Raw genomic sequence first — 11,599 nt, 5'->3', positions numbered from 1 at the left:
AGTTGTGCAATAAAAGTATTGCATTTTGGGGAAAAATACTCTGAGAGAAAAAAGGTCATATTTGTAGGATCAGTGGCAACAACATTGACTGTCAATGACAGGAAAAGTAACTCATAGATACTGACCTCTAGTGGAGACAGTTTTAACTGCACAGAACGTGAACCACATAAAATAATTATAACCTCTGACGTTTATCGGTAAAATAATTACTGTAAAGTGTATTTAGCGTTTACTTTCACAAGTTGAAAACGTCAATGTAGTAACCTTTTAAATATGGTTTACAAATGGTCGACGGTAGCGGTAGAAGAAAGGTGAGTTTCGTTACTTTTAGCTTTGACTCCACAGCGAGTCAAGATTTAAATGTATTTTTATTTTCTTAAATATATTTAGTTAATACGTTGGTTGTGCTATTTGTTTAATTTCTTGTTTTCCATACGTATTTCGAAATTTCTTTTTTTTCAATAAATGTTTAAAAAGAACATTCCGGAAGTGAATGCTATTACGTCATCATGCTTCACTTCCGGGTATATGAAAACAAACATAAAGCAGAGGCGTTGGTGTCATTCTCGCCACGCTTGTCGCCTCCAGTCACGAAACCGCAGCCTCCACCATGTTAAAATCTTGTTTTGTTTACGCATCCGGGTTCCTTTCTTTTGTTATTCTCATTGTGGGCATTTCACTGGCGTTGTCGAACGTATTTCCACATGTAGTGCAGTCAGAGGCGGAAAAGGTAAGCATAAGTAGACATGATCACATTCTGTCCGACTGTAAGATATTTATATGACAACTCGCTAATGTTAACTATGTTTAAAACATTTCCTGGGCAAATTATGTTCCTTGTTGTTTGATTGCTATTCTGGGTTGTATAGTCAACGGAGTGTTCTGGGTTTTAATCCCGCTTCTTACAGTCCAGTCATTGAGCAAGACAGTTGACCCACATTGCCTCCAAATTAACTCATTTGGGGCTGGACTGTAAGAATGGCCACTGTGACAAATAAAAATCTGTCTTGCTTTGCACAGATAATTTCGGTTATTTTCTTGGTAACAGAACTGCTAGTTTAACGTTTTCTTAATCTTCAAGTGGCCTACTTTTTGGCGTGAAATACGACCTCTAACCTGCTACCACTTGAAGCTTGGCCACCAGCAAGTTTTTTTTGCATGTAATTGCACTTTTTTATGCACTTTGACTCCATTTCAAACAGGAAATAGTGTTGCAAAATGGCACTGTGGCGTTTGATGCATGGGAGGATCCACCGGCACCCATCTACATGCAGTTTTATTTCTTTAATCTGACCAATCCACTGGAGGTTTTGGATGGGGACAGGCCTGCAGTGGTGGAGATTGGACCGTACACTTACAGGTAAAGTGTATTTTTGTAGGTCATACATATACTTGTAAAATATTCAGTTTTACAGATGCCATATCTGCTTCCTGGTGGTCAGTCTACCATGTCACTCAGTTATAAGAAAATGTCTTTTGTGTAGAAATTTTCATTTTATTCTCTATTTGAGGTGTAAGAGCAAAAAAATGACATGTTTCTGCTGCACAGTAAAGAGGAAGTTATTGTCATTTCCATTAAGACCCACTTGTTTTTTTTGTTTGTTTTTTTAACTTAGGGAGTACCGTCCTATGGAAGAAGTAAGCTTTAACGGCAACGGCACAAAAGTAGCAGCCGTCAACACTAAAACGTACATATTCCAGCTGAACATGTCACGAGGTCCAGAGAGTGACCTCATCAGGACCGTTAACATCCCTGCCATGGTGAGTCTTTGACTACTTTGCATTTGATCACAAAGAACAGCATCATTTGTAGCAGTCATTTTTTCTGTTCCTTCCTTGTGACAGACGGTGATGAAAAGGTTCAAGGATCATTCTTTCCTCGCCAATCTGATCTCCAGTTACATGAGGGTCAAGAAAGAGGGCTTGTTCACCACTCACACCGTGGGAGAGCTCCTGTGGGGATACCAAGACGCGCTACTCCAAGCTTTGCATGTGTTTCAACCAGATGTGGATCCTGTGTTTGGACTCTTCTCAAAGGTCAGCACATGCACACACACACATACACATACACACACACACACATACACATGCAACATGCAAACCACATTCCAAAATTAATCAAGTGGTTAATCTAGTGTGAGTCATTCGACTCAAGCGACCCTTTGATTTGATTACAGAGCAATGCTTCCGATGACGGACAGTATGTCTTCTCCACCGGCCTGCAGAACTACACAGACTTTGCTCGAGTGGAGACATGGAACGGTCAAAGGTAAGCGCTCTTGTAAACACTACGTCTTATTAATCCAATCAGCTGCCAATCAATGAGCATCCAGTTGACACAAATGAGGTTTGGTTAAGTCACTATCTTTGTTTACTTGTTTGTGTCAAATTTCACGTTCTCTCTCGCCATAGTGCTGCACGTTTCTACAAAAAAGTGAAAATGTAGAATTGATATCGGGATTCTCAGGGATGATTTTTGGCACAGACTTTCACGATAGAAATATATACAAGTAATCCATACATAATGAGAAGGAGGCCGTCATAGCAGGGCTAGCACAGCATGAGTTGTTGAATAAAATGGTGCATTGTTTGTGATGAAGCTTGTGAAATCTTTTAATTTTTAAGTTTTTTTTATTGTATTTCTTATGCAGCCCTGCCATTCTGCCATTTTTTTCTTTTTTATATACATTTTGAACAAATATTTCATAATAAATATTAATATTGTGTGCATGTGTGTGAGTGACGGGAAGAAAAGCTCTGGTTAGCTTGAGGAGAAGTTGTTTACCACTCCCTGTTGGTTTGCACGTATACATCTGTAGACTTTGAGTATAAAACCATCAATTTATTTTTAGACTATTTTCAGGGAGAAATACAGTACCTACTCCTATATTTGGGTCAAAAGTATATTTTCTAACGTAAGTCTATGATATTTTTTTTTCTCTGCTGTCATATTATTTTTCTTTCCAGTGTATGGCCTTAGTATACTGTTCATAAACGCAACAGACATTCATGTTGTGTTCTGTGTGCAGCTCATTAAATTGGTGGACGACTGATGACTGCAACATGATCAATGGAACCAACGGGGCATCCTTCCATCCTGTCATCACAAAGAATGAAAAGCTCTACATGTTCTCCTCAGACCTATGCAGGTTATTTTTATATTCATATATCCTCATATGTTGTTGTTGTTGAGATGAAAACCATGTGACCTGTTTGATACGTCAGACACATGACTGTAAGACATTGAATCAAAAGTTCATTCATTTTCTACTGCTTATCCTCACAAAGAGCGTGGGGGGGGCTGGAGCCTATCCCAGCTGTCTTTGGGCGAGAGGCGGGGTACACCCTGGACTGGTCGCCAGCCAATCACAGGGCACTTATAGACAAACAACGATTCACACTCACATTCATACCTATGGACAATTTGGAGTCACCAATTAACCTAGCATGTTTTTGGAATGTGGGAGGAAACCGGAGTACCCGGAGAAAACCCACGCATGCACGGGGAGAACATGCAAACTCCACACAGATATGGCCGAGGTTGGAATTGAACTTGGGTCTTCTAGCTGTTAGGCGCCATGCAGATGAAGGATAAAGTAAGACGCCATAAATGTACCACTTCCACATGGAATAGGAGGAACTTTTTTTTACTATTTTTTTTTTTTTTTTACTATGGCATGCCGGACCATGCATGCCATGCAGTGTGAATCACAATATGGGGGGAGCAAAGGCATTTGGCGGAGGTCTATGCTTTCCGAGTGCAAAGAGAAAAACACGAATTGCAATGTAGCAAGGGACAACTTCATTCATTCATTCATTTTCTACCGCTTATTTCCTTACGAGGGTCGCGGGGGGTGCTGGAGCCTATCCCAGCTGTCTTTGGGCGAGAGGCGGGGTACACCCTGGACTGGTGGTCAGCCAATCACAGGGCACATATAGACAAACAACCATTCACACTCACATTCATACCTATGGACAATTTGGAGTCACCAATTAACCTAGCATGTTTTTGGAATGTGGGAGGAAACCGGAATACCCGGAAAAAACCCACGCATGCACGGGGAGAGGGACAACTTTATCTCATTAATAATATAATTCAATTTGTTTTTCTCAGGTCTCTCTATGCTGTGTATGAGGAAGATGTGACAGTGAAAGGCATCCCCGGGTACCGCTTCTCTCCCCCCAGCGAGGTATTCGCCAACAAGACAGTGAACCCGGTCAACGCAGGCTTCTGCGTCCCCTCGGACAACTGCCTGGGCTCGGGCGTGCTCAATGTGAGCGTGTGCAAACAAGGTGGGAAAATGTCACATTTAAATGTCTTGTTTTTGTATTAATAGTGATTATCTCATGCTGCTTTCAGGTGCACCTGTTATCATGTCCTCACCGCACTTCTACCAGGGGGACGAGAGATTTGTGCGAAGCGTGTTTGGCATGAGGCCCAACAAGGAGGATCACCAGACCGTCGTTGACATCCACCCGGTTGGACATACATTCTTTTTGTTGTATTAGTGGTTGTTCACTCATTGCAGCCACGAGATGGCGAACTACATGTGCAATGTTATGCTATGACCTTCACGCAGTAGCTGTGCTAATCAAGGAGGATAAGCCGGCAGCTCTTATCGCATAAAGTAACCCTGTGGATATTAAGACAATACTTTATTGCAGATAAGACAAATTAAAAAGCACAGTAGCTCAAGATGCACACAGTGTCGTAGGGTTCACGTTGCCAGATGCACACAGTGTCGTAGGGTTCACTTTGCCTTTTGACGTCTGATACAAGTTTTGTTCGTAAGATTGCACATTCACCATTTAAACCATGTAGGGTCATTTTAGCCTTCAGTCCAGGGATTTCCAAAGATTTTCGATTTTGTAACCAAGTTAAGTTAAACCAACCCATGTAGATATGCTGAAAAGTGACAAAAAATGGTAGTGTTGTTCTATCTGTGACAAAGATAGCACAAAGTTCTTGCTCTTAAAAACTTAGCTTTTGGAAAATTCCAACCAGACTGGAAATTTGGTATTTGTGGTGAAACTGACCTTTTTGGTTTGTGTCATAAGAAATTTAAATCTTATTTCACAACAGAACATAAGTAATGACGGTTTGAGTTTTGATTTCATTTCGTTCAGTGGCATGCACGTTATGTCACGTACAGGCAATAAAACAAAAACATTTATGACACCTCCCGGGTTCCTTCGGACATGGCTTTAGTCTTTCTCTAGTGGACAGATGGAGTATGAACATGTTGCACTTTGATTTTAGATATGTGCACATGTATTATTAAGTCCCATATAAGGAGAATAGTACCTTTTGTGCACCATAATGCAGATTTTTATATTATATGTGACAAGTGCAACCTGTTTTGCAGCTGACTGGAACCATCTTGCAAGCTGCCAAACGTCTCCAGATCAACATCTATGTCGAGAAAATTCCCACATTCAAGTAAGGAAGGCACACAGAACCTATTTTTCTGTATTTGTTAAGTAAAGCATGGCCATATTTTGTGTCTTTGTGGATACCCACGTGCGGGAAAGCCAATAACATGACTAAACCAATAATGCCACCATCATCTTTATAAATGGACTTTGTTCCATGTTGACAGACTTTCTTTGCCGAGTTGAAGACGAAGATAAAAATTCTGAGTCAGATTGATAATGTGCAGGAAATACCGGACGTTACTTTGGATTTAATGATAATATAGGAGTTATCTGTATGGGAAAAAAAAAAATATATATATATATATGATATATATATTGTGATGTGAAACAGTGTTTGTCACACTTCAGATGATCAAACACATTTACATATCAGTCAATGACAGCACATTCATTTTTTACCGCTTATCCTCATAAGGGTCGCGGGGGTGCTGGAGCCTATCCCAGCTCTCTTTGGGCGAGAGGCGGGGTACACCCTGGACTGGTCGCCAGCCAATCACAGGGCACAATTAACCAATTAACCTAGCATGTTTTTGGAATGTGGGAGAAAACCGGAGTACCCGGAGAAAACCCACGCATGCACGGGAGAACTCCACACAGAGATGGCCGAGGGTGGAATTGAACCCGGATCTCCTAGCTGTGAGGTCTGCGCGCTAACCACCCCACCGTGCAGCCTTAAATGAATGAAACATAAGGGATGAAAAAAAAATCCAATCCTACATGAACATGTGTGGAAAAAGTGATTGCTTCCTAAACCTAATAACTGGTTGGGCCACCCTGAGCAGCAACAACTGCAATCAAGCGTTTGCTTGCAATGAGTCTCTTACAGAATTTTGGTTTAATTAGTTTATAATTAAACTAATTAAATGTAAGGAAAAAAAAAACAAAAGTTTCCTTTCCCTTTTAGGGTCCATTAAGTGCTAGTTTAGTAATTCCCATTTCTGTCAATTTTTGCCACTCTAATTGTGAATCTATTCATTGTTTCTTTTTAGCCAAACAGGGAATGTGAACACGGTGATCTTTCCCATAGTTTACATGAACGAGGTAATCACACACACCTTGTGTGTCTCACTCTACTACACCTTCGACATCTGCGTCATGAGCTTCATTCATGTAACTCCGAAGCCAATACCTGTGCTTCTCTCTCCTCATCGCCTTCAGAGCGTCGTTATCGATGACGCATCCGTGGAGGAGCTGGCTGCTGTGGTTTTTAAGCAGAACGTGGTAACAAACATTCCCTTCATGCTGATCGGGGTCGCCATCCTGCTGGGCGCAGTCTTCATGCTTCTCGTTTGTCGGCAAAAGATCCCTGAGGTGAGTCATTTCCATAGCGTAGCATAGAATAACATAGAGTGATGTGCACCGGAGTCATAATTTTGACTCGAATTGACTATATCATCAAAGACTTGACTCAGACTTTTGTTTGATGACTTGAAAATACTTTAGATTTTCAGTGAGTGTATTGAGGAAAATGTCCGATCATTATTATGTAATTTTCAGCAAGACAACAAATAGTCCCACATTATCTGCTTCATTGAATGCATCTATTAAGATCCAGTGGATTACATTTCCGTGCACATTCCATAGCACTGCATTGTGTACAGATCGCACAGATCGTAGTTCACATGGCTAACATATGATAATAATTTATTTTTCAGAGTACAGCTGCTGAACGACAGCCGCTACTTGCATCATAGCACCCCAAACAGGAAGTGACATGTGGAGCATCGCCGTGTTTCCTGCACTACTCAAGTATCCAATGGATCTCCAAGTACAAGTTTTTATTGTTTAAAAAACAAATCCGGTCACCCTACTAATAATGAATATATAACCTCGCAGCAATCTTGAAACTTATCGATATGCTTTTTAAAATGTGTCTAACTGCTGCACGTCGGTGGAGGCTGCGGTTCCTTTAAAGTTATATTTTTTGAGTGTTTTTGCTCAGGTGAAGTATTTTTTGATGGTTTAGCAAGACTGAACTAAGACAGTACAACATAAAGGGAATTTGATTGGTTGATTGGTTTTTTGGGCCCCTAATTCTAACACTGTATATAAAATGCTATGCTAACCTTTCAAGGAGTTTTACCTGTCCCTTTTAACAACCACTACAAATGCCGCATCCCTTTACAGCTGTTCTTATTAGGAACATTTTATCACATTATTCAAAGTATCTTTTTAAATGAACCATGAAACGATACCACAGTAACAACACGATGGCTGACATTTTGCTAGTTTTCATCCAGTTTCAGATTGAAAAGAGAAATGTGTTTACAAGCGGCTAACCTTTGTGAAATTAACACTGTGCCTGTTAAAAACAAAAAATTGCACCTTTGTGTCATTTGCCATAAAGGTTTAGGTAATAAAACTCACTGTCTCACATTAGCGCCTTGTGTTTTCATCATATCAATGCTTAAAGGGGACCTACTGTATTATGCTCATGCTTTGTATTAAGTTGTGGACACCTGTAGAGCAGCTACACACAATAACCCACACAGAAAGCTTTCTAGAGCTTCCAGATTCTGCACCTCTTTCTGCAATGTTTCCATGGATTTCCTGGTTTTGACCCAAACGGCCTTCCTCTGGGTACGCCCACTCCCAAGCGTTCCCGAGGACGTTGGGATATGTACAGTATTTCCACATCTTTCATACATTATGCAAACATATTCACATAAACGTAATCATCACCAACTTTTCGAGAGCTTGTAAAGCATAGTCCAAGTCCAAGTACAGATAAAGCAGAATGGAATTGTTTGTTTTCTTGCACATTTGATTCTCGTTACAACACAGACCTCTAAGTATTTCCAAAAGATTAAAGGTATTAAGGTCCTGATCTGCTCCTTATGGAACAAAAAGCAAGTTTCCAAGAATTAATAAATACCACCCTGCTTATGAACACATTCCCTCATTAACAAATACAACCATTGTACAGACTCACATACAGTAAATTGAACAAATAAAAAATACAGGTGGGATAGGCTCCAGCATACCCACGCGACCTGAGTGATGGACTACAGATGGTTATTATTAATAACAGGACAAGGCGCAAGCCGTACTGTACAGTAAATCAGAGAATGCAACTAATGATTATTTTAATAATCGATTAATCAGTCGATTATTTTTGGATTAAATTTAAAAATACTCACATTTGAGAGGCTGAAATCAGAGGATAGTAACATATTTAAATAAAAAAAAAATCAATCGATTACCAAAATGTTGTTGATTAATTGGGTAATCGATCAATTAATCGATTAATTGTCACAGCTCTATTTTCCACATTAACCAAAAGAACAAAAAACACAGCAACTGGGGTGTTTGCAAACCAAGGTTCCACTGTGTACATACATTCAGAAAGAAATAAAAACACGCATGAAGCTAATTAATGGTTGAATAAATTGATTAATTCGACATATCTCACTAAATTAGAACCCCAAATTGCTTAAATATTCATTTCATTACGGTAGCATCCTGCACATTTGCTACTGATTGTGCAGGTGTACTGCAACACATCCCTGTATTCAATGTGGATACCTCCAACGTGGAGTTGTCCTTAATCCACAGGTTAAAGACTACATCGGGTTCCCCTGCTGTAAAACCTGATAAGTACACTGGGCGGCTTGTATCTTGAGATCACATTCAGTTCAACCTGACCAGCGTGCAATAGAAAGTGAATGTGGCTCCTCCTTAACCCAATTAAAGCCTTTTAAACAGAAGCCACGCTCCAGCAGGGCATTTAGCTGCATCTTGACGCCATGGCGACTCTCCTGCGGACCGTTGTTGTTTTGTCTCTGGTGATGACACTGATATGCAGCACGCAGGTGACTTTAATAACACTTTAATAATCTGCCTGGGAGAGACTTTCATTTAAATAACTTCAATTTTTGGTATTTGTTTTCTCTCAGGTGGACTCGCTGCCTGTAGTTGAGGACTGGACCGGTATGATCCAGAGAACAAAGCGCTCTCTGCTGTGGCGCTGGAACTCCATGAAACCAGTGGGAGCCAGTTGCAGAGAACACCTGGAGTGTGGGACGAAATTCTGCAGGTACACATTGCAAAATGTACTTTTGTCAACTATCTTGAAATGGCTACAGAAATACACTACTTGGTTTTTCTCCTGAAAATGTAATTGTGATAATTAATTACAAAAGCGCTGCATGGTGGTCGAGTGGTTAGTGTGTCCACCTTGAGTTTGTATGCGTGGGTTTTCTCCGGGTACTCCGGTTTCCTCCCACATTCCAAAGACATGCTAGGTTAATTAGCGACTCCAAATTGTCCATAGGTATGAATGTGAGTGTGAATGGTTGTTTGTCTATATGTGCCCTGTGATTGGCTGGCCGCCAGTCCAGGGTGTGCCCTGCCTATCGCCCCAAGACAGCTGGAATAGGCTCCAGCACCCCCGCACCTCTAGTGTGGATAAGTGGCATAGAAAAATGGATGGATGGATATCCCATGTGGATTTAGGTCTGGTTTCTAGCTGTTTTTTTCCATTTATTTTAATTGTTTTAGTTTAGGGATGTGCACTCTTTTAAATGTCATACATTTTCCACAGTCATGATTTGGTGACACTATCATTCATTCATTCATTTTCTACCGCTCTTCCTCACGGGGGTCACGGGGGTGCTGGAGCCTATCCCAGCTGTCTTCGGGCGAGAGGTGTGGTACACCCTGGACTGGTGGCCAGCCAATCACAGGGCACATATAGACAAACAACCATTCACACTCACATTCATACCTATGGACAATTTGGAGTCGCCAATTAACCTAGCATGTTTTTGGAATGTGGGAGGAAACCGGAGTACCCGGAGAAAACCCACGCATGCACGGGGAGAACATGCAAACGCCACACAGAGATGGCCGAGGATGGAATTGAACTCGGGTCTTCTAGCTGTTAGGCCTTCGTGCAGCCTGGTGACACTATCAAAACATCATTTTGTCTTTACAGGAGAAATATTTGCTCTTTCTGGAAATTCACCTGAAGAAAACAAAAACCCAATTCCATCATGTCCGGTGTCTGCACAACAAACAACTTCTTCATGGATCAAATGAACCAGCGCACAAACCAAACACACACAAACAAGACATTGCATAAGAGTAATGTTCCACTTGAAGTAAAGATTTACCCTACTGGTTATTTGTTTATGATTAGACAACTCCCAAATAATCTGATTATTCACCGCACGGCTACAAAACAAGGCTGTAAAAGCTATGTGGACATGTGACCCTACTCTATTAATGTCATGTGACAAAATATACATCATCATTGCATGCTTGAAGTGCTTCTCCATGCTTGTCTTTCTTTGTATTTATATGTACATATTGTAAACAGTGTCCATATAGAGCATTTTTAAAAGGTCTTTGTAAAGCTTTTTAATATATAGGAGTCAAATAAATATGTAAAGATGTGCCTATTTTTGTCACTTGACAGGAAATTAAGTAGAGTTGGTTTTCTCAAGAGGGTTTATTAATTCCTTGAATTGTTTGGAATCGTTACAATAATATCAACCACTGTAACATATAGAAAAGAAACCATTAATATGGTCAGTTAATGTAGAGACAAACTTGCACTCATGAAATCCATGACTAGAATAATAGCGTAGTAGTATAATTTCAGCTAAAAAGAAAGGTAAACAAAACTGTGGTGAGACCAGCCATGTTGTTTGGTCTAGAGACAGTACCACTGAGGAAAAGACAAGAAGCAGAACTGGAGGTAGCAGAGATGTGGATGCTGAGGTTCTCATTGGGAGTGACCGGGATGGATAGGATCAGGAACCATCAAAAGAGGAGGTTTATGGATGTAGTGAAGGAGGACATGAGGGTAGTTGGTGTGAGAGATACGGAAGTCGAGAGTGATTGATTTCCTGTGGCGACACATGAAGGGAAAAGTTATGTGAGAAAGAAGAAGTGTAGTTTTATAAAACATGCTACATTTTTTTATAGACAATACCGACAGAATATTAGTAAAGGTATTTTTTCAAAGAATTCCTGTGGTTGTACCTGAAGGATAAGTTTCATGATGCCATTGCATTACATTATGCAAGTGTATGTAATGTGGCGTGTGTGTGTATGGCCACAGTTACTGAAATAAACTAAAATTATACCCTTTCTTGCCACTAGAGAGCAGGCAAATGCAGGTTATGCTTGTTTCTCTCATGTGGAATCGTTTTTTTTA

General features: G+C 40.4%; 2 protein-coding genes across 2 annotated transcripts; both read left to right on the top strand.

Annotated features, from left to right (window-relative positions):
- The first annotated feature begins 514 nt into the window (after positions 1-514).
- On the top strand, positions 515-7,829 carry scarb2c (scavenger receptor class B, member 2c). Its single transcript, XM_058058248.2, has 12 exons — positions 515-730; positions 1,203-1,360; positions 1,617-1,761; positions 1,846-2,037; positions 2,178-2,269; positions 3,030-3,149; positions 4,115-4,293; positions 4,361-4,479; positions 5,367-5,440; positions 6,426-6,477; positions 6,595-6,747; positions 7,092-7,829. The coding sequence occupies exons 1-12, from the start codon at positions 611-613 to the stop codon at positions 7,128-7,130; spliced, it is 1,443 nt and encodes a 480-aa protein (XP_057914231.2). The 5' UTR covers positions 515-610; the 3' UTR covers positions 7,131-7,829.
- Positions 7,830-8,784: 955 nt separating this feature from the next.
- On the top strand, positions 8,785-11,486 carry LOC131112741 (liver-expressed antimicrobial peptide 2). The gene is made up of 3 exons (XM_058064200.2): positions 8,785-9,248; positions 9,333-9,472; positions 10,373-11,486. The coding sequence occupies exons 1-3, from the start codon at positions 9,183-9,185 to the stop codon at positions 10,404-10,406; spliced, it is 240 nt and encodes a 79-aa protein (XP_057920183.1). The 5' UTR covers positions 8,785-9,182; the 3' UTR covers positions 10,407-11,486.
- Positions 11,487-11,599: the final 113 nt, after the last annotated feature.

Source organism: Doryrhamphus excisus, linkage group LG10 (genome assembly GCF_037039965.1).
Source record: "Doryrhamphus excisus strain RoL-2023G ecotype Guam linkage group LG10, RoL_Dexc_Guam_v1.1, whole genome shotgun sequence".
In the NCBI taxonomy this organism is placed as follows: Eukaryota; Metazoa; Chordata; class Actinopteri; order Syngnathiformes; family Syngnathidae; genus Doryrhamphus; species Doryrhamphus excisus.
This window is presented reverse-complemented; position numbering and strand designations above follow the sequence as displayed.

Coding starts and splice junctions, on each gene's coding strand:
- scarb2c (XM_058058248.2), top strand. CDS start 611: ATGTTAAAATCTTGTTTTGTTTACGCATCCGGGTTCCTTTCTTTTGTT. Junction 2,038..2,177: donor TGTTTGGACTCTTCTCAAAG/GTCAGCACATGC, acceptor ATTTGATTACAG/AGCAATGCTTCCGATGACGG. Junction 5,441..6,425: donor GAGAAAATTCCCACATTCAA/GTAAGGAAGGCA, acceptor GTTTCTTTTTAG/CCAAACAGGGAATGTGAACA.
- LOC131112741 (XM_058064200.2), top strand. CDS start 9,183: ATGGCGACTCTCCTGCGGACCGTTGTTGTTTTGTCTCTGGTGATGACA. Junction 9,249..9,332: donor CACTGATATGCAGCACGCAG/GTGACTTTAATA, acceptor GTTTTCTCTCAG/GTGGACTCGCTGCCTGTAGT. Junction 9,473..10,372: donor TGTGGGACGAAATTCTGCAG/GTACACATTGCA, acceptor TTGTCTTTACAG/GAGAAATATTTGCTCTTTCT.